Source organism: Myotis lucifugus, unplaced genomic scaffold (genome assembly GCF_000147115.1).
Source record: "Myotis lucifugus unplaced genomic scaffold, Myoluc2.0 scaffold_2, whole genome shotgun sequence".
Lineage (NCBI taxonomy): Eukaryota > Metazoa > Chordata > Mammalia > Chiroptera > Vespertilionidae > Myotis > Myotis lucifugus.
This window is the reverse complement of record NW_005871050.1, coordinates 4,250,038-4,272,758: the sequence shown is the minus strand read 5'-3', so window position 1 is coordinate 4,272,758 and position 22,721 is coordinate 4,250,038. Positions and strand designations below refer to the sequence as shown.

Below are 22,721 nucleotides of genomic sequence, written 5' to 3'. Positions count from 1 at the left end.
AGTATGTTGGACAATGCAGATATAGAACATTTCATCATTGTACAAAGTTCCATTGGACTGCTCTGTGTTAGAGAAATCGAAAGACTGTTAGAAACTTAGCTTCCTAAGATAGTCTTTCACCATCTTCAATGTAGAGTCTAAATAATATTAATATAGTAAAAAGAAATTACCCTTAACCTATTAATAATTTTAGATTGCTATTTTCTTGGGGAGAGCTGCTAATATTTACCCCTTGTCCCTCTTACTTAATTTGGGTAGAAGAAGTAAGATTGGATCAAATTTTCAACACATGATGATGTTTGCTGGTAAGTTATAACTCCTTCTCTTTCCCCATTCCAAGAAACCACTCACAATGTATATGCCAGCTTGATTTTAAATGGAAATTATATGCTGGTAAGATATTACAACCTCAAATAGAAAAAAAAAAGTTAGTGTCTGTATTCCCTTCCATGGGAAAATTTTAATGTTCTGGTTCCAAATTTCTACATGTCACACATAGTAGAGAAGATAAAGATTTATGCACTTTCACACAAAAATCTGTATGTGAATGTTTATGGCAATACTATTAATAATTGCTCAAACCTAGAAACAGTCCATTTCTGTTCCAGTGGGTGAATGAATAAGCAAACTGGTATATCCATGCCATGGAATACTACTTAGCACTAAAAAGAACAAACTGTTGATACATACAACAACATGGATGAACCTCAGAGGCATTATGCAGAGTGAAAGAAGCTAGTCTCAAAAGGTCACATACTGTATGATTTCATTTATGACATTCTGAAAAAGACAAAAGCATAGCAATGGAGAACAGATGAGTGGTTGCCAGGGGTTTGGCAGGGTGACAGAGAGGTTGGATTAAAAAGAGGTTGAACAAAAGAATTTGGGTGTGGGTGGGTAATGAAACTGTTCTGAGTCTTGGTTGTGTTAGTGGTCACACACCTCTATGCATTTGTCAAAACTTATGGAACTATACACCCAAAAGAGTGAATTTTACTGTATGTAAATTTAAAAATAAATTTCAAAAAATTGTTTAAAGATCAATGTATGTCAGTATCATCTACTAATTCTTTTTTCCATTTATTTGTACTTATGTATGTTGATATATATTTGTTCACACCCCTCTAAGTTCTCAGAAATTTCTCTGAATTTACGAAGCTCACATTGGTAATAAGTTATTGAAGAAATGCCTCTTCCATTTCCTTTTAGGCCTTCGTGGTGCAATGGCATTTGCCTTGGCCATTCGAGATACTGCCACTTATGCACGGCAAATGATGTTCAGCACCACACTTCTGATTGTGTTTTTTACCGTATGGGTATTTGGTGGTGGTACCACTGCCATGCTGTCATGCTTGCATATAAGGTAAGTAGTGATTGGGGACCTCATTTCCATATTAAATTATAATTCAGGTTATTTTCTTTTAATCATGATAAATTTTTAAACTTTAAGAAATCTATAGTATTTAATTTTTTCCTTTTAAAAACTAACATGTAGTACAGAAAAATGAAAAATATGCAAAAGAAAAGTAACCATTGTTAACACTTTAAAGGATGTCTTTCCAGACCTCTTACTCTGCATTCTATATATTTTTTACAAAAAGGGCCAATACTACAAGTACTCATAAACTTACAGTGGGGCCTTGACTTACGAGTTTAATTCATTCCGTGACGGAGCTCGGAACTCAAATTACTCGTATGTCAAATCAAGAAGTGAACGAGTGAGACACGTGATGCTGGGCTAACATTGTGGCGTTCACTGTGATGTTCGCTGCGCCAACTAGCGGTGGGGTATCTGAAGCTGGCTCGTAACCCGAATTTTAGCTCGCAACTCAAAGCAAAAAATCAGCCTGAGAGAGGGCGCGTATCTCGAAAAACTTGTTAGTCGGGACACTCGTAAGTCAAGGCCCCACTATATTTTTAAAATGTAATATAGCATGGGCATTTATGTTATTAGTAAATAACACTATTTTAATGGCTGTATATCTATCTATCTATCTATCTATTTATTTATTTATTGTATTATAATGGATTTAACCAAATCTCTACCTTGTATTGTTTCTAGGATTTTGCTATTACCATTAACATTTGAAGCTTTTGCTATTACTCTTACCAATAACAATGTGAACATTTGTAAATACACACACCATTGTGCATTTGATTATTTCCTTATGATGCATTCTTAGAAGTGGATTGCTTGGATGTAGAATATTCATATGTTTAAAGCTTTTGATCCACATCACCAGATTGGATCATCAAAATTTTTCTTCTGCACCCTGTAAGACAGTCCTGTTTATCTCAACCCTAATCAATATAAGATATTATCATTATTTCTTATCTTTATGATCACCATGGTTTCTGACCTGACAATCCAAGGTCAAGATTGTGAGGTCTCCGTCTTAGATGCAAACTCGTTAATGTATTCAATTGGAAAGCTCCCTTGTATCTCAAGAGTTCTGCATTGTTTCCATGGATACAACAGCCTATGTTGCTAAAGCCTTTGTAGATTTTAGTCCTGAGTTTGGCTGAAACTTCATAGACCTTAAGAGCTACGGAGCCTGGCCACCATAGCTCAGTGGTTGAGCGTCAACCTATGAACCAAGAGGTCACGGTTCGATTCCCGGTCAGGGCACATGCCCAGGTTGCAGGCTTCATCCCTGGTGTGGGGTGTGCAGGAGGCAGCTGATCAATGATTCTCTCTCATCATTGATGTTTCTATCTCTCTCTCCCTCTCCCTTCCTCTCTCTAAAATAAATAAAAATATTTTTTAAAAAAAGAGCTACTGAGCTTCCAGAATACCTAGGGTTCATTAGAGAAAACCGTATTTCACATTTTATAGAATCTGTTTTCCATTTTTTCATTCTAAAGACCAGCCAGCCTTAAAACACACTTTTAATGTGATTATTATCTTTATCTTGCTTTACTATTCAAATACCTTTCTTGCAATTTCGGTGCTGCTGTATATAATAAAGAATACACAAAAATAATGTTTGTATAACCCTGATTATTACTTCAGGAAAGACCGGGCATTTTTTGAGCACCTACTATGTTCTGGGCATTTACAAAGTGCATTTTACAAATTTATCTAATCACAGTAGCTCCATTTTACAAATGAGGAAATAGAGGCTTAAACATTTCTAAGTTGTTCAGTGTCATACAGACAATTAAATGTTGGATAAAGGAACCTCATCAAGAAATGAGGGTGGTAAATTTTGAGAGGATTAAATATTTTCCTTTTCTCAAGAGCTTGTAAATGAAGACTCCTTATTCTAAAAAAAATTAAATGTAATAATTTTGGAAAAATAATACTCTTAAATGAAGTCTTAATGTTTAGGTAAAATCAGTTCTCTTCTCTAACTTGCCTTCACACAAACCAAACAAAATATCCATGCTTTACCCCCCCCCAAAAAAACCCCACAACCCCCCCCCCATACTCACATAAAGTTGAATACACCTCACCATCTTTGCAAACTCTTTGGCCCCATCTTGCCTGTCCTATGGCATAGTTTGTTTCTTAATTTTATATATATATATATACACACACACACACACACACACACACACACACATACATACTAGAGACCCTATGCACGAAATTCATGCAAGGGGCTCAGCCCCTGCCTCTGTGGCGGCTGCCTTGGCCTCCGCCGACATGGCTTCATCCAGAAGGACGTCTGGTCTAATTAGCATATTATGCTTTTATTATTATAGATTACCTTACAGTTTTAGGTTAACTCTTGTTATTCTTGTTTTGGGATTTTTTGGCCTCTGCAAAGAGAGACTGGAATTTAAGTTTCACTTCCCAACTCCGAAATTTGGCTAGTACAATTTTGAGGAGGCTGAAATAAGTCCTTAAAGTTGAAGATTAATGCAGACTTAGACTTGACTTTGAGTTCTTGCTCATTAATTTTGAGTTCTTGTTCCTTCCTTTACCAATTCTGTGATCTTGAGCCTCAATTTACCCTTTTAAGCCTCAATTTTCACATTTGTAATGTGTGTTAGTACCCATCTCCTAGGGTTGTTGTAAGTAGTCAGTGAGCTAATGTCTGTAAAGTTCTCAGCACAACATTGCTAATGTGCCTTTTAGTCATTCATTCGATAAATTGAGCATCCCATGTGCCAGGCACTGTTTTAAGCTCTAACTTAATGGTTCTCATTTGAGGGTGATTTCGCCCCCACTGCAAGGGACATTTGGCAATGTCTGGAGACATTTTATTGTCACAATCTAAGATAGGAGGCTGCTCTTGGCATCTAGTTAGTAGAGGCCCATGGTGCTGCTAAACACCCTACAGTGCACAGATCTGTGCCAAAATGTCAGTAATGTGAAGATTGAGACCCTGCTCTAGAGAGGTACAGCAGTAGTAATAAGAAAGAAAAAGTCCCTAGTCTCATAAGTCTATATTTTAGTGGGAGAAGACTAAACTAGCAGTCAAATGAAAATGGCAAGTTTAGGTGATATTAAATGTTATGATGACAAACAAGGTACTGTGATGGTGACTAGGGATCAAATGTATTTTATAGGCGGAGGTGAGGAAAGGTCTCTCTCTCTCTCTCTCTCTCTCTCTCTCTCTCTCTCTCAGCTACATTTAACCTCAGTCTATCTGAAAGACAGGGTATTGCCAGTTAAACAGTGAGCAGGAAGAAGAGCAGCCCAGGCAGAGAGAAAAGCATATGCAAAGGCCCTGAGGCAGGAACAAACTTGACCTCTTTAATGAACAGGAAAAAAAGTCCACATAGCTGGAATATAGTGATTGAAGTGTAGATAGGAAATAAGGTGGGCAAAATCCTATAGGGGCAGTAGTTGGCAAGCACATCCTGTAAAGGGGTGGCTAGTAAAATTTAGGCTTTGTAGACCACATGGTCTCTGTCTCAATTATTCAACTCTAGCGTGAAAGCCCCAAAGATGTGCCCTAGCTGGTTTGGCTGAGTGGATAGAACATCGGCCTGCAGACTGAAGGGTCCCAGATTCAATTCTGGTTAAGGGCACATGCCCAGGTTGCAGACTCGATCCCCAGTGGGGAGCATGCAAGAGGCAGCCAATCAATGATTCTCTCTCATCATTGATGTTTCTATCTCTCTCTACCTCTCACTTCCTCTCTGAAATCAATAAAAATATATATTTTAAAAAAGCCCCACAGATGATACATAAGTCAGTTGTGTGGTTGTGTTCCAATAAGACTTTATTCACAAAAACAGGAAGTGCACTGGATGTGGCCTATGAGCCTTAGTTTGTGGACCCCTGCTTTCGGGTCTCATAAGATATGGTAATGAATTTGGATTTTAAAGTCCAATTGGAAATCTTGTAAGATTTTAAAGTAAAGGAGCAACATGATTATTTTTGTAAGGTAAAAGCATCACTCCAGCTGTTATATAGACAACAGATCCTCAGTGAGTTAGAGCCAACCAACTAGCTATTCCTACATCTTTTCATAGTTTGTGATGGTCACATTTGGCTCCCTGTCATTTACCACACATATTTTGCAATTCTCTGTCTCTGAGCATTTGCTCCCATTGTTTCTTTGCCTTGAATTCTCTTTCACTCCCAAGAAATGACATAGCTCAAGTGCCTTCTCCTTTCTGCCATCTTCTTTTGTATTGGAACTGTTCTTCCATTTGCTTAATGTTGGGTATCTTTATAACAGCACTTATTTCAATCAGCCTTGTAATAACAACCCTATACAATAAAACCCTAATATGCAAATCGACCAAATGGCAGAACGACTGGTTGCTATGATGTGCACTGACCACCAGGGGGCAGACGCAGGAGCTGCCCCCTGCTTGTCAGTGCGCTCCCACAGTGGGAGCGCCACTCAGCCAGAAGCCAGGCTCACGGCTGGCGAGCACAGTGATGGTGGCAGGAGCCTCTCCCGCCTCTGCAGCAGTGCTAAGGAACAGCAAGCTGAGCGATAAGAAGCAGCGAACAGGCAGGTGGTAAGAAGCGAGGGGTCCTGGACTGCGAGAGGGATGTCTGACTGCTGGGATCGGGCCTAAGCTGGCAGGCGGACATCCCTCGAGGGGTCCCGGACTGCGAGAGGGCACAGGCCAGGCCAAGGGATCCCCTCCCCCACTGCACAAATTTCATGCACCGGGCCTCTAGTATTGTTATAAGAGCTACCACTTCATGTTAATGATATACCAGACACTCTTTTAACATCTCGAGATGCATTTTTCTCATTTAATTCTTGCAGCAACTCTGTGTGGTGAATATTATCCCTATTTTTCAGGTGATAAAATCATGGTTCATTGGGCTACATAATTTGACTAAGTTCATTCACACAGCTGGAAAGGAGCTGAGGTCAGATTAGAACCCAGCTCTCCCTGATTGCAGAGTCTTTGGGGATTGTGCTCCAGTTGTGTCTGTTTCCCCCACTAGTCCCTGAGCTCCTTGACAGCAGGGGCCATGTCTAATTCATGTCTATGTCCTGTGCCTAGCACAATGCCTGGCAGATAATAAGTGTTCTCTAAATGTTTATTACATTGAATTGGTGCTCTCTCTCTCTAAGACCACTAGGTGTCACTTTAGATGCACAAATGTGGTTAGAGTCTAATGTGCTAAAGAAGCTATTGAGCAGCTTCTGGCCATTTTAACAAAGAAGAAATGAACCTTTCTTGGAATTATGAATCCATCTGTTTTCAAGTACTTGACCATGATTCACTTGCCTTTCAGATGAGGTCTTGCATCATTTCTCTCCCTTCAGTATTATTTGTATTCTGAGTTGCTACTGCTACAGCTTCTCACACTGCTATTTTTCCTATGTTATCTGTAGCAGTGACCTTAATCGCTAAACATTTGAGCACCTATTGTGTGTCAGGTACTGTGCTAGACTCTGGGGCTACAGAGATGAATTGAGACATGACCTTTACCCTCAAGGAGCTCACAGTCTGTTTGGGGAGACTGACAGCTAAATAACTATACTGTACTGTGTTAAGTGTTAAAGAAGGTTCTAGAAAGTGTTGTTAAAGCATAAAGGAAAAATGATTCTGCTTGGAGAGGGTCAGAGAATGGTTCATTTGGAACTCGTAAAAGGAGTAAGAAAACGAGGGACAGTGCATTTCAGGTAGAGGGAACAGCATAAGCAGAGGCATGGAGGCTCGGGAGAGGACAGGGATTTTGGAGAGGAGTAGTCAGGTGTGGCTAAGAGAGAGTATGTAGAATAGAATAAGGGGACAGGCAGGTTGGAGCGGTGGGGTGCTAATTTGTAGAGAATTTTGAATGCCACACAAAGGACTTTAGACTTCACCCTCTGGGTTGTAAGCCGCTCTCAGAGTCTTTTGTCAAGGGAATAACCCACTGAGTTCTATGCTCTAAATAACAAAATCTAGGGGAGAGCTTGGCAGCTGGAAAACCTTACATCCAGTTGCTACAGACCCCGTGAGTCAGAATGAGGCCAGAGCGTGAGAAGTTGGAATGGAAAGAGGAGAAGATGTGAGAGACAGCTTAGAAAGAATGAACAGAGTTGCTGAGTGCTGCTGGAGTTGAGGAGATAGAGAAGAGTCAAAGAGAACTTCTTTATAATGAAGCTGTTCCCTGGGAAAAGAAAAGCAGGATTCTGAGCAGATGAAAAAGAATTATGAAGAACCAAGGCTAATGTGTATCCATTAGCCTATGAAAAAAACAAACACTGTAATTGGACCCTCTCTTCGGTCATCACAACAGAATGTTACCATGAGAGCTGAGAGGTCCAAAAACATGAAACTCCCTGCTGGAACTGCATTGTGCCAGTCTTGTATTTGGAACTACCCAGTAAGTAGTTCTTATTCAGTAACTGGGACAATGCTGCTTTCTCTGACTCTGCTTATAATGGACTTGTATTCAGAGAAGCAAATGTTATTTTTCTGAAAATGGTAAGTTGGATTGGAGGAAGAGAATCATTAGTAGACCCTGCTTGTCTAAGGATCTGAGCTGTTGCTAAGCAAAGTGGCAGAAGCCAAAAATTTATATCAACAGCCAGAGAGAAGCAAGAAAACATTAACCATTCCATAGCTACTGCATTGAAAAAAGTAGTTCCCTGACAATATACATATGTGAATAGACTGTTTCTTTTTGGCTTCAAGATCTCATTTGCCTTTTGTTTTTCTCCTTTAGGGTTGGTGTTGATTCAGACCAAGAACATTTGGTAAATATGCATTTGTGTTGTCCCTAGCGTTTCTGTCAAATGTACAGTTGTTTGGAAAGAAAACAATGTGCTGTAGACTTCATTATTTAGATTCTGTCCTATTTGTATCAGCTTTTAACTGGCATCTTTCCTGGCCTTTCTCACTCTGTGATAGAAACAAAACTGAATTTTAGACAGTGTGTGGTTATCAGGGGTGACAGCTCTCATATCTGTGGGCCTACCTGGGCTTTGGCTGCAGAGAAGAACAGTCCCATAAGCACTCCTGAGTTTTCAAGTGACTGCTCTGGCACAGGGAGCCTTTTTCCACTTGGGTTTGCGCATGAAGGCTTTTCTCTGATGTAAGCCCCACTCCAGCTGCTCTTCCTGTGTAACTTTCAAATTGGATGACCAGCAGCTGCCCTTGAGAACTGCCTAGAAGCTTTGGAGTCTTCCCTGCCTGATCAGGAGAATGCAGTTTCTTACTCTGTGCCTTAGCCTTGCCCACATTTTCTTGCCTGCTTCCCATGTGTTACTTTCTCAGTTGTTCCTCTGCACCTGAACCTGATAGACTGAGTACAGTGTAATTTTGTGCCTTCTGTAGACTGACCACTCTTTCCTGGTATTTTCCATCTACCTTTTAATGGATTCTGAGCACCGCTTAATATGTGACTCTGCCCTAGACTTTAGAATTAGATGGGAAATTGCGGAAATATTTTTAAAGGTGGAAAGCATCTCTTTCAAAACACAATTCTTTTTCTTGTCTGAAACAAGCCCTGGGCTATTTGTCTTCAGGGTGTGGTTCAAAAAATCATTAGTCAGATCCATTTCCTAAATGCTAATTTTGTTAGTTTTGAGTGATAAGTGTGTATGTGATATAGTAAGTACTTCTCTTTTGTAAGAACCTTGAAGTATAATTCCATGGGCTTGAAATACCTGAGCAAACTATGCAGAATAAATTCCCATGATGCTCAGCTGCTGGGGTAGTTTCCAAGGGGATAATAGCTCCTTAATGCTTCTATCTCATGTCCCAAAAAAAGTAAAGTTACCATACAGATCACCAGACAAATGCTTGTTCATTACCTCTTAGTCTCCACCTGCTTGGTCACCTCTGTCATCACAGAGGAGAAATGGAAATGGAGTGACAGGGAGAGAGCCAGGTTGGTGAATACCACCTGTGACATACAGAAAAAAAAATACAGTTTTTCCCTTGCCTTCAAAACCCTATGGATGTCTTGGGTTGTTACATTGTTTACTCAATATTGTGAGGGTCCACTGGGAAGCACAGAGGAATAGTATAGTAAGTATGGAATGTGTAGGTGTTGGGTGTACAGGTGTTTATGTGGTGAGATTTATAGCTTAATTGCTCTTTTGGCTCTTGTAAGTCCATGCAGTATTCTTGAACATTTTTCTATTGTGTATATATATTTAAAGGAAGATTCATTTATACCCAGGAAGGAACCAAAACCATAGAGCACTTGTGCTAGAAAGGGCCTTAAATATTTTCTAACCCTCACATTGCATGCATGAAGAAATTCAGGTAGGCCCACAGAGGGGAAGGGACTTGCCCAACTAGTTCATGTCAGAGCCGACATGAGCCCATTCACCTAACTCCCCACTACTGGCCCCACCACATTACAAATAAGGACCCAGTTTATGTTTTTGGAAGCTATTTCGAAGACGCCAGCTTGCTATGTTAGTTTTCCCTCTTAGCTGGTCAGGCTTAATATGGAATTTCCCTACTTGATTTCATTTTGCTAATGTTCCAAGAACATAGTAGCAACTTTGAAAATTTCTAATGTCCCCCCAGGTTGGAGAGTACCTCATACATAATAGGCTATATTTCTGGTTGTATAAAGAAATGACTCTTAAATAAATGTGTTTTTATCTTTGTTTATATATTGATTTCTTTATTATTTGTTTGCAGGGTATTCCTGAAAATGAAAGAAGAACTACCAAAGCCGAGAGTGCCTGGCTTTTCCGGATGTGGTACAACTTTGATCATAAGTATCCTTAATTGAGAAAAAAATGGTATTATGGACATGAACAATTGCAATTTAATGGAACAACTGTTTTGACCATTCCCATCCTGAAGCAGAACATAAAACCTTTGGTCTTCCCTTTCTCCTCAGTGTAGTGAGAAGGTTATTAAAGGAAACCCACACAAATGAATTCCTCTGAAAACCCATGAAACCAGTAGGAACTGATAATTTCAGAAGCTGGCTGTGTGAAGGAACGAAGGATCCCTTATGTTAGATTTTCTTTGTTATATAGGTTTATTTATTGAGCAAACATTTATTGTCCTTTAGCTAATTTAGTGAACCCTGAAAAAGGTATTTTTGGTTCTTGTCAGTGTACTTGCTAGAATAAAAAAGGAAAGGTTGCCTTAGGAAAAAGCACAAGATTAAGATTAAAAACACAGTGTTTAATGTTAGATACCCCAATAATGAGTGATATACCTTTTTTCTCTGACCTTTCCAAAGACTGGCAGATTCTACTCTATTCAGAATGCCAGTGTTTTATTGTTTGCCAAGTTTCATTCTTGTTGTCTTGTAATAGTCTTCATAGCTATACTTTGGGTCAAGTTATAGTCTATACCTATTTTCATAATGTCTTTAAAAATATTTTATCACTCACTATTTATTAAAATTAATTTCTCATTTGAAAACTGAACTATAAAAAGGGACCATGGAGTTCTTTCAGGCTGAGACTCACCAGTAAATGAATCAAAACCTGGTTTATGTTCCATTGAAGCATATTTGGGACAACTACATAAAAAGATTTTCCTTGCTTTTGTCTTTCTGAACAAAATCATTTATATTTAAGAAAAATGCATTGGATACTAATCATTATAATCTACTACTTACTATATTCTGTCAGCTAGATTTTTATGTTCACTTTTCACAGGGTATTCCTGAAAATGAATTAAATTACTGTAAGGAAACAAGAATGCATGCATATCTATGGTATTAAGACTCTTATTAGGGAGAGAGATCCTGGCTCTTTAAAATTGTTTAATGATTATGTCATTACTTTTGGCTCCATTATCAGCATTTTGGATATAAGCCACTTCTACATCTCTTGGAGCCTTTTCACCCCTCTCATTCAACAAAATTTGTTTAGTGTTTCCTACATAAAATGTTCTGTACATTTTCTGCATAATATACAAATCAGTTAAATTATCCTAATATAGAGAAAGAGTAGAATAATAGCTTTTTTTCTGTATAGTTTTATAGAGCTAAACACCAAGACTTGTTTGACTCAATATTACCCTATTAAGTACTACTAGACTAAGACCTGGTAATTTTAAAACCCAGTGCCCTGGTGGAATTAATGATTCATCACTCTAGATTTCAGTTCCTTTATGTAGCCAGATTGTTTGTTATAATTGAGATACAACTTAAATACAGCCATATACATAAATCTTAAGTGTACAGCTTAATGAATTTTGACCTGTGTATATACTTGTGTGCCTTCCACCCATAGAAAGTGTGTAGAACATTTTTAGCACCCCAGAAGGTACCCTGTGTTCCCTTGTAGTCAATAATGACTTCCCTGTCCACCCCCAAAAGGGCAATCACAATTCTGATTTCTAGTAATATGGATTAGTTTTACCTGCTTTTGTTTATCATATAGATGGAATCATGTGTGCTATTTTATGTCTTTTTTCACTCAACATTGTATAGTTTATCCATATTGTTGTCTGTACTAGTGATGCGTTGTTTTTTTTCATTGCTGTGTAGTGTTCCATAGTATGAATATACTATGGGTTGGGTTTTTTTTTTTTTTTAACCATCTACTATGGATAAACATTTGGTTTGTTTCCAGTTTTGGGCTATTACAAATGAAGCTAAACTTTCGTGCATATATTTTTTGGTAAACATAGGCACTTATTTGTCTTGAGTTAGATACTTAAGAGTAGAATTTAGGGCAAGTGTATATTTAGCTTTAATAGCTAGTGCCAACTAGTTTTCCAGAGTGCTTGTAACCGATTTGTACCCCCATTAGCAAGTTAAGGAGCTCCAGTTGTCCCACATTTCCACCAAAATATGATATTTGTCAGCCTTTTCATTTTTAGCCATATCGATGGGTTTGTAGTGATGTCTCATGTGGTTTAGTTTGCATTTCTCTGATAACCACTGAGGTCAAGCATCCTTTCATATTGGCCATTTTGATATCCTCTTTGTTGAAGAATGTCTGTTCAGTTCTTTTACCCATTATGTGAGTTGTCTTGTCTAACTGATTTGAAGTTCTTTCTATATTCCTGAATTGGGTTCTTTGTTGGTTATATGTATTGTGAATATTTTCTTCCAATATGTAGCTCGTCTTTTCATGTTCTTAATCCTGTCTTTTGAGGAACAAAACTTCTTCATTTTAATCAGGTTTATTTTATCAATCTTTTCTTTTATGATTAGTGATTTTTATATCTTAAGAAATCTTTTATATCCCAAGGCCATGAAGATATTTTCTTTTAAAAGTATGATTGTTTTAGCTATTGAGTTTGTGTCCGGTGTGAGGTATGGGTCAAGACCTACTGGGTATTCAATTGACCCAGCACCATTTATTGAAAATAGCATCCTTAACCCACTGAATTGCAGTGGAACCTTTGTTGTAAATCACTGTGCCATATATGTGCAGGTCTGTTTCTGGACTCTCTTTTCTATTTGTCTATTTTTACATTAATACCAAACTCTCTTAATTATTGGTATCAAACCAATCTGGCTTTGAATATTGGTGCTTCATTTACTTAATTGTGTGACTTGAGGCAGATCATGGGCCTCTCTGAGCCTTAGTTTTCATATCTGTGATATAGAGATAATAACAAAAGCTCCCTTTGCTATCTCACTGATATAATGTGGTGATGAAATGAGACAACATATGTGAAATTCCTTTGCTATCCATTCAAATAGTTGGTATATTGTGATGGTGGTTGTTATTAAATGAGTTGTTCTTTTAAATTTGTGAAGAAAGGAACACAGCTCTTCCTTAACCAGCACAGCTATCTGAAGCCTCTGCTGACGCATAGTGGGCCTCCTCTCACAACAACACTCCCTGCCTGCTGTGGACCCATCGCCAGATGCCTAACCAGCCCCCAGGCTTATGAAGTAAGTGGGTTTTATCCAAAACCTAAGCTCTTTTTAAGTGAAATTTATTTGCTCTGTGGTTCAGTTACTAGTTTTGTTTTGTTTTGCTTGCTTTTAAGGTATAAAATCCATGAGAGGGAATATAAGCATATGTATTTTGCTCAGCCAGAAAATAAACTGAAATCTATAAATATAATTTACTAGAGGCCCGGTGCATGAAAATTCATGCACTGGAGGGGGTGGTCCCTCAGCCCGCCTGCCCCCTCTTACATTCTGGGAGCCCTCAGGGGCGGGAGGAGACCCGGCGATCAGGGAAAGGCGACATCCCCATCACACCTCTGCTGCTGCCACTGCTGGCAGCGCAAGCCTCGGCTGGCCCTGGTTACCTGTGCCTTGTTCAGCCTGGGCGGCTGGGCAGCTGCCATCCAAGGCTTGCCTGCACCTTGGGCCTTGGCTGGGCAGCCACCATCCAAGGCTTGCCTGAGCCTTGGGCCGGTCCTGGGCGGCTGGGGTGCTGAGGGGACTGAGGGACTCTGGAGGCAGGTGCACAGCAAGGCCGTGTGCCTGCTGCCCTGGCGGGGCTGAGGGGACTGGGCGCCGCCATCTTGTGGCTGTGGGTGCCGCCATCTTTGAGATTGGGGCAGTCAGTTAGCATATTCCCTCCTTATTGGCTGTGGGCACCGCCATCTTTGAGATTGGGGTAGTCAGCATATTCCCTCCTTATTGGCTGTGGGCACCGCCATCTTTGACGGCGGGGCAGTCAGTTGGCATATTCCCTCCTTATTGGCTGTGGGCGCCACCATCTTTGCGACGAGGATCAATTAGCATATTCCCTCTTTATTAGATAGGATAGCCTTTGAAACAGCATTTGAAAACAGATCTAGAATAGAACTTCATTTAACTGTTGGTGATTTTAATAAGTAATTCTATTTCCATGCTGGTTTTCATTTATTTGCAGTATGAGGCCTAAGCTCAGTACCAAATGTGTGTCTTAATTTATAAATTCGGGTTGTCACAGTCATATTGAGAGGATTAATAAAACAATCTTTGATGCCCCTAAAGTGCAACAGATGATCTTTTATTTCACATTTACCATCTTTTGTATCTTAGGGAAGCTTTTTCTACCTCTATTCCACATAGCTGGGAGGTGTGAGCATAACTAGATATAATCTAGATACCATATTTTTTATTGATTTCAGAGAGAGGAAGAGAGAGAGAGAGAGAGGTAGAAATATCAATGATGAGAGAGAATCATCAATTGGCTGTCTCCTGCACACCCCCCACCCCCACAATGGGGATCAAGCCATAACCCAGGCATGTGCCCTGATCAGGAATTGAACTGGTGAGCTCTTGGTGCATGGGTTGATGCTTAACCACTGAGCCATGCCCGTTAGGCAGATGCCATATTTTTTTCTTAGCTACCAACATATGATTGATGAGTTGGCAAGTGGTACAACAAAGAAAGAAAATGACAAATGCTAACCAGCTTTTACTTTAAAGTATGAACATTTTATTTTAAAGTTCTTTCCAAAAAAAGAATTGTTTCTAACCTAACCCTTCAAAATAATCTGTGGCATCAAATAAAGTGCCCATGTTAAGAAAACTCACCAGTCCTAACTGGTTTGGCTCAGTGGATAGAGCGTCAGCCTACGGACTGAAGGGTCCTGGGTTCGATTCCGGTCAAGGGCATGTACCTTGGTTGCAGTCACATCCCCAGTAGGGGGTGTGCAGGAGGCAGCTGATCGATGTTTCTCTCTCATCGATGTTTCTCTCTATTTCTCTCCCTTCCTCTCTAAAAAATCAATAAAATATATTAAAAAAAAGAAAACTCGCCAATTTTGACTACTCTGATGCAACATCTTGAGTAGAGAGGTGAGACTGTGGTGGAGCAGTGCAGACATGCACTCCCCCCAGTTCTCTGTGGTGTGTTAGTGCAGACCCCACAGAGAATAGATGGGGATGATTAGACTCACTCAGTGGGGGTGGCACCTGGATCAGGGTGGAGTGCCTTAGAGCTTTGTGTTACATTTAGTCATGAGTTACATTTCTGACAGATTGTGCTGCTGGGATGGTGGAACACCCCATGTTGTCTCTTCTCTCCCTCCCACATTGCCCAAAGTTCCCTCTCTCACAATCTCCTTTCCCTCTGTGCTCTGTGGTTCTGTGCAAAGGGGTCAGACAGCTCTGTTGGTGAATCAGTGAAGCTCAGCTCTTGGATTTCAGAGACCCACTCAGCCATCTCCAAAAGTCAGAAGAGTTTCAGAAGGACTGTGTGTCCTGTGGAATAAAGCAAAATAGAACATTGTGGTATTAGTTTCCTAGTACTGCTATAACAAGTAGTACAACTGAATGTTTTAACAACAGAAATTTATTGTCTCACAGTTCTGGTAGACCTGGTTCCTTCTGAGGGCTGTGAGGGAGAATCTGTTCCATTGCCTCTCTCCTAGTTTCCTAGCTTGGGGTTTGCTGCCAAGCTTTGGCATCCTTGGCTTATAGATATATCACACAGATCTCTGTCTTCATCTTTACGTGGTATTCTCTGTGTGTGTGTCCAAGTCTCCCCTTTTTATAAGAATATTCAAGCAGTATGGAATGTACAAAGTGAGAAATAAAAGTTGCCCTCCTCCTACCTATATCCCTTAGGGCAAGCATGTCAAACTCAAAGGCTAACATGGGCCAAATAAACAAGGTTTAAGTTTACGTGGGCCACAAAAAAAAAGCTTCAATTTTTATAGAAACATAGGTTTATTTCTATAGAGACATGCTGAATACAAAGGGATCAAATTAATGAGTAATTGTTAACCTAAAATAATAGAACATTTTAATAAAAATTAATATTTTTTTCTTGAACATTAACTTACCAGACACTGAATAACTGGACAAATTAATAAGTGTAACACAAATAAACCTATTTTTCTTGTTCTCCAAAAGTGAAATATTTCCTGTTGCTCACACCAAACAAATCAGTCCAAGACTAATGACGTGGCAATCGGCTGCTAAAATATTCACTGCTAGTATTAGTGGAGAGAAATGGTGCGCCTGCGCATAAGGCGCGTAAGGGAAATGAATGCAATATGATTATAGTAATCAGTCATTAGCGAACGTTATAGTTTGTTATTAATAATTATGTATAACAGGATATTGTAAAAATTAAGTTACAACATTTTTATTAAAATGTTTCTTACATACCTGTATATTGGCTGGGCCACAAAAATATTCATTGTGGGCCGCATGTAGCCTACAGGCCACGAGTTTGGCATGCTTGCCTTAGAGGAAGTCTTTACTAAGGTTTTATTGTGGATACCTCCTGAAATATTTTATCTTCACAAACTTATATGTATATATATAGCTGTTACTGTCTTACACAAATAAGATCATAATCAGTGTATTGTCCTGTACTTGCTTTTTTATTTTTTGCTTAATGATATGTCATGGCTACCTTTTTATGAGTACATGCGATCCTTTGGCTTCTCTTTATTTGTAGCTGCATAGTGCTCCATTGTATGGCTATACCAAGATTAATTTAATCAGTCTCCTATGGATAGACCTTTAAGTTGTTTCCTTTTCTTTTTTGTTATTACAAGCAATGTTTATGGTGCGTATCCTTGTGAATCTAAATTTACTCAAGTATATAACGGTATATAGAATAGATTTTAAAGGTTAAATTGCTGGGTCCAAAAGCATATATGCATTTTTAAATTTGATAGATACATCCCCAAACTTCAAACTTAATAAAGAAAGACATTAGGATGTGCTGAAGAGCTCCTGCTGACATTTGATGGTGTCACACACCTTTGCTCTGAGCATTGCTGAATTAAGTGATAGACACTAGTTAGACTTAGTGTTTTAACTAGTTTAGGCAGGAAGGAATTATAGTTGGTTGGTTGTTACGGGTTTGATCTTTATCTTTGAGTATTTAGGCAAATTTCTAGCAAAGCAAAGCAAATTAAATTTATTTTATTTTGTCTAGTAGTCTCCTCAGTCTATTTGACTATCTTACACAATTTTGTTGTTGTTGTTAATCCTTACACGAGGATATTTTTACTTTATTTTTAGAGAGAGTGGAAGGGAGAGGGAGAGAGAAACATCGATGTGAGAGAGACACGTTGATTGGTTGCCTCTTACACACACCCTGACCAGGGCCAGGTAACCTGCAACCGAGGTACGTGCCCTTGACTGGAATTGAACCTGGGACCCTTCAGTCTGCAGGTCAACACTCTATCCACTGAGCCAAACCAGCGAGGGCCTCTTACACAAATTTAAATTTTCAAACACACATAGTATTGGAGAGCTGGATGTAACATGTTTCTATCAGCTCTATTCCCCTAAGGAGTATCAGACACATAGGTTGTTGTTATTTTTTCCCCTTGATCATTATGAGTGGTTAGAATGATTCCTACTCTTTACATTAAAAATAACTTTCTTATTTTTAAAAGTAATGTGTATTCATTATAATAAAATTTGTGATAGTACAGAAACATAAAGAAGAAAATAAAAATTACTAGCAACCCTAGCATGCAAAGATAACTGTCATCATTTTGTTGAATGCCCTTCTAGACTTTTCTATGCATACATACATTATTTTTTTTACCAAAATGGCACTATATATTCTTGACTTTTTTCCCTTTTGTAGAGCTTTATTCAATTATACTCTTTGGGCCACAAAGTTTACATTAGAACCAAAGTTTATCAAGCTGGGAGACAAGTATACAGTGAGGATTCAACATATTTGGGGGATATTGTATTTCTAGGCATTGTTAATACAGAAGTAAAAGCTTCATTTATATAAGTCCACTCAATAATCAATTGAAATTAGTTTAGTGAATTCTCTCTGTATGCCCCAAACTGTTAGGTTATTGGACTAGAGCCGTGGTCAGCAAACTGCGGCTCGCGAGCCACATGCGGCTTTTTGGCCCCTTGAGTGTGGCTCTTCCTAAGCCTTAGGAGTACCCTAATTAAGTTAATAACAGTGTACCTACCTATATAGTTTAAGTTTAAAAAATTTGGCTCAAAAGAAATTTCAGTCGTTGTACTGTTGATATTTGGCTCTGTTGACTAATGAGTTTGCCGACCACTGGACTAGAGCATAGAAGGGACTTAGTCTAGTGGGGGGAGAGTGCAAAATAGACCAGTGTCATTGCAGTTACAAGGGTGAGTGACACTCTAGGGCAGTGGTTCTCAACCTTCTGGCCCTTTAAATACAGTTCCTCATGTTGTGACCCAACCATAAAATTATTTTCATTGTTACTTCATAACTATAAATGTTGCTACTGTTATGAATCGTAATGTAAATATCTGATATGCAGGATGGTCTTAGGCGACCCCTGTGAAAGGGTCGTTCGACCCCCAAAGGGGTCGCAACCTAGAGGTTGAGAACCGCTGCTCTAGGGAGAGGGCTAAGTACAGGACTAGGGGAGAACATAGGAGGTACACCTCAGCTAGTCTTGGAAATTCAAGAATGACTTCTGGGAGAAAATGACTCTACATCTAGACCTCATTGATAACTAGGTGATAATCACGTGAAGGAGGGCAGAAAAGACAGTAGGTAAGCGAAACCTTGAAAGATTTAAGCAGCTGTCGGCAGCTTAGTCCCAGGGGTGGGCAAACTTTTTGACTTGAGGGCCACAATGGGTTCTTAAACTGGACCGGAGGGCCGGAACAAAAGCATGGATGGAGTGTTTGTGTGAACTAATATAAATTCAAAGTAAACATCATTACATAAAAGGGTACGGTCTTTTTTTTTTTTTTTTAGTTTTATTCATTTCAAACGGCTGGATCCGGCCGCGCCCGTAGTTTGCCCACGGCTGGTTTAGCCAGAACACAATGGGGCTATTGGGGTTGGGGAAGTTGACTGTAGTGGGAGATGAAGCTGATGGCACAAGTCAACAATGTCTTTTAGGTCAAGGAAAGGACTTTAGACTTTATCCCAAGGGCAGCTGCTACCCCTGAGGGGTTTAAATAGGGAGTCCTTGAAAATTCTGCTATTGGAAATGTTTCTTGAATTTCTTAATAATTCTTAAAACTTATTTTATTTGCTTTTAGAACCAGGAGCAATTGAAAGATGATGATTCCGATCTTATTCTCAATGATGGTGATATTAGTTTGACGTATGGGGATTCTACTGTGAGCACTGAATCAGCAACATCTGGTGGCCCAAGGAGATTTATGGGCAACAGTTCTGAAGATGCCTTGGACCGCGAGCTTGCATTTGGGGACCATGAACTGGTCATTCGGGGAACACGCCTGGTTCTTCCTATGGATGATTCTGAACCCCCATTAAATTTGTTAGATAATACGAGACACAGTCCAGCCTAAATTTACTAATACTCACTTAGTGATTTGTAAAATTTGCACATGTGATTGTGAAGAAATTCGTACTACCTAAAAAGTCCCAGTGCATGTCTGAATGTTTAAGCTATATAAATGCTATTTATATGGCATTGAAAGAATATAAATATGTACGAGGCAGATTGTGAACAAACTCTTCTTTTATGTTTTATTGGCTGCACTATGTAGACTGGATCTGTTTTAGAAATTTAAGTGATGCCGTGTGTTCCGTTAGCTTTATGTCTCAGTTAAAATATAAAAAGTGACAGAGTTACTCTTTCTTATATTTACCTGACACTTAACAAGAGTACCATGTTTTTGTGATGTGAATTAATTTTGTTTTGTAGGAGGAGAGGGGAAGAAGAAAGAGGGAATGTTATTTCAGGGGAAGCCCAGAGAGGAGAGGTTCCTTTGTTAGGAAACTTGTGTTGATTGTTGCTGCCTTTGTCCTGACCTTTTCTTTCCTTTTTCTCTGGTGGCCTGTTGTGGCACAAGAGGCTGATGGCATTCTAATCTTGCCCCATTCAGGTTGGGGAGTGAAGTGGGGCCCTTTTCCCCCTTTGCTATGAAAGAACCGATTCCTTGACTATAGTACACTACTGTTGGGAAAAGAAGGCTGCACATGACTTCCAAGACTTTATTTCTTTTCTTCCAGACCAAGATCGTAGAAGACACATCCAGCCAGCTTAGCCAAAGTACAGGCATGTATAGTTCAGGACACTTGATTTCAATTTGAAGGAGCTGGGCAGGCTGTGAGGGGGCAGAGGGCAGGAGAGGAGTAAAGAGAATGGTGGCATGCAGGTCTCTCTTCCCAAATATGTAAATATTCTATACCAGATAAGTTTAAATAAGGAACTCAATTGCTGCTTACTTTCTGATTTCTGTACTTGATCTGTATAACAAGCTTTGTGGTCACAAGTTTTTATATCGATTTAAATTGCTGCTCTTTAGCAGACAAACAGGAGCAAAATGTAAAATTTTTTAACTTAACTGTGTCTAACTGTCACTTGTTAGTTTGTAGTTAATGTTAAAAGTTAATTTATGAATCCATGATCTTTGCACACTACACCAAAGTTGGTCATAAGAGAAATTCAGTGCTCTGGAGAGCTTATTGTAAGGGTGGTGATTCCTCTGTATGTACTGGTGTAGTTGTCTTTATTTTCATGTTATTATTTAATATGAAATACCTAAGCTGCCATGTGTTTTGTTTTTTACAATCTTCAAGGAAGAATGCATAACAATTTCCCATTTCATATTCAGAGTATGAAAGTGGATGCTATTTTGTGATGCCGAAAATACCTAAAGGTTCATTGAATGCTGGGAAGGGGGATACTTTCTTATGTTGATTCTAACCTGTTAATGTTTCAGAAGGAAAAGAGAAACTTTGTGGGTTTCCCCCCTCAGGTCTGAGTAGCATTGCCTTAAATTTTATCCAGTTCAAAAATTGATTTATTTACATGATGTTCAAATTTTCCAACAAAAATATCTTTCCAAAAAAATATATTTATTCTCCCAAAGGTATCTGTGCTGTTGTAAATACTCCTTGAGATTTTAAGGGAATTCTACTGTTGTACACTCGAGTGGCAGCTCTAACTGTTGGCAGAGCCATTTGTTATATGTGATAGTGACTTTCCTGCTATGCAGGAACCCTGTGAAGTGTGCATTTTATATGATGTGTGCCTCTTCATGCAATCAATACTTTCTTGTTAATGTATGCTTGAGGGGCTTTAAACTTCAGTGTCATTTACTCATGAAGTTATTCACATTGTAAAAGGATATACAAGAAATTAACAGCTACCTTTTTTATTCTTTCAGGTTACTAAGCTCACTTTATGAAAATGACTATAAATACTTAGCATGACATTTTGGTAACCTGTCTGTTTCAGCATGCATAAGACTTTTCCTTAGAGAAACTGATAATGCTTGAGTCAACTAAATCAGCCTTTGTACATTATCAAAGGGGAACCAAGTCTGCTGTGCTCACATCAGCATCTGGAAGATTCTCCTCTCTTCTAATCTATGTGCACATCTCCAAGCAAAAAAGGAAAAAAACAAACTCTGCTCATATATCTGTGGGTTTAGGCACCTGAATGGACCTAGATGAACTACAGTCTGAATTGCCATCACGCACAAGTAGAGCTGCTCTCGGACTTTTCTGTTCTTTGTGAACCCTACACGTTTAAATGACTTGAACCTTCTCTTTTAAAGTTATTTTTTAAGGTTCCTTGGCATTTTATCCTAGTTGTCCGTGTTTGGCAATGTGTTTGGTGATGTTATAGTAATAGACTTCTAATCTTTATGTATTTTTTGTTTTTCTTTGGAGTACTTGGACAAATGTTATAGTGGTTTCTTTTAGGAAAATCTGTCATTAAAAAAATTATAGCCTTGCAAATAACTACTCACCGTATTTACGTCACAGTTTATTCTAGTGAGAAGTAAAGAGTGCTGACTCATTTATTTTTGTACCTATATACCTACTGGGAAAGGAGGAAGAAAGATGTTTTAAAAAGAAACAAACAGAAACCTAACAACATAACTTATGGGGTGGCAAATTTGTGGTGCGTATGTGTAAGGCTGGATGTATTTACTTATGGGGACAATTGAACCATTTATGAAATATGACTCAAAGCAGTCAAATCCTGTTGCACTGGTTGGTAGCCTGTTAACTCAGTAATGGATAATGTAATGAAAATGTTAGTTCCATTTTATGGGGAGAGTAAATTCTGTATCCAGTTAGGTAGAAAGACAGTTCTAAGTTTGGCTGAAAGCATGATCACACAAATAGTTCTTTTTCCAAGTTAGAGCTAGGTCTTTCTTTTTTTACATAAGAAGCTAGCTTAAATTTTGCTGGCAGCAATTTTGTCTAACATAGTAATGATACAAACCACCCTATTTCTGTGTTGTTGCCATCCATTCCAGCTTCCTTGCTCATGGTCCTGTGAGAGACACAGCTAGTGGACCTACACACCACAGGCTCTTTTCTTGACTAAACCCCTGTTTTCTAGTTCACAAATCAAACCCTACATTAGATTTGAGCAATACACTTGTTAACATGACTCAATACATGAGCATACGGAGGTGAAAGTATAGATGTTTTGACTTAATCAAAAAGTCCTTGATAGGAAGTACCCCACATATAATGCAGTATGAGGTATAAGGCTTGAAATAAATTAGAAATGATAACAATAGTTCCCCTTTTTTGAGCCCCTCTTAGATAAAA

The 22,721-nt window shown here is 38.9% G+C and overlaps 1 protein-coding gene across 5 annotated transcripts in view; it reads left to right on the top strand.

The window, feature by feature from the left end:
* SLC9A6 (solute carrier family 9 member A6) overlaps positions 1-21,908 on the top strand; it is a 52,068-nt gene extending 30,160 nt beyond the window's left edge. For 2 of the 5 annotated variants that reach the window (XM_023757696.1, XM_023757707.1), the window contains 6 exons: positions 194-305; positions 1,210-1,363; positions 8,084-8,114; positions 10,018-10,097; positions 13,090-13,195; positions 19,217-21,899. In XM_023757696.1, coding sequence (XP_023613464.1) covers positions 194-305; positions 1,210-1,363; positions 8,084-8,114; positions 10,018-10,097; positions 13,090-13,195; positions 19,217-19,489 — 756 coding nt within the window. In that variant the 3' untranslated portion in view covers positions 19,490-21,899. Of the gene's footprint in view, positions 1-193; positions 306-1,209; positions 1,364-8,083; positions 8,115-10,017; positions 10,098-13,057; positions 13,196-19,216 lie in introns of all 5 variants that reach the window. The other 3 variants (XR_001348813.2, XR_002830381.1, XM_006082054.3) reach the window with 3 other exon arrangements.
* Positions 21,909-22,721: the final 813 nt, after the last annotated feature.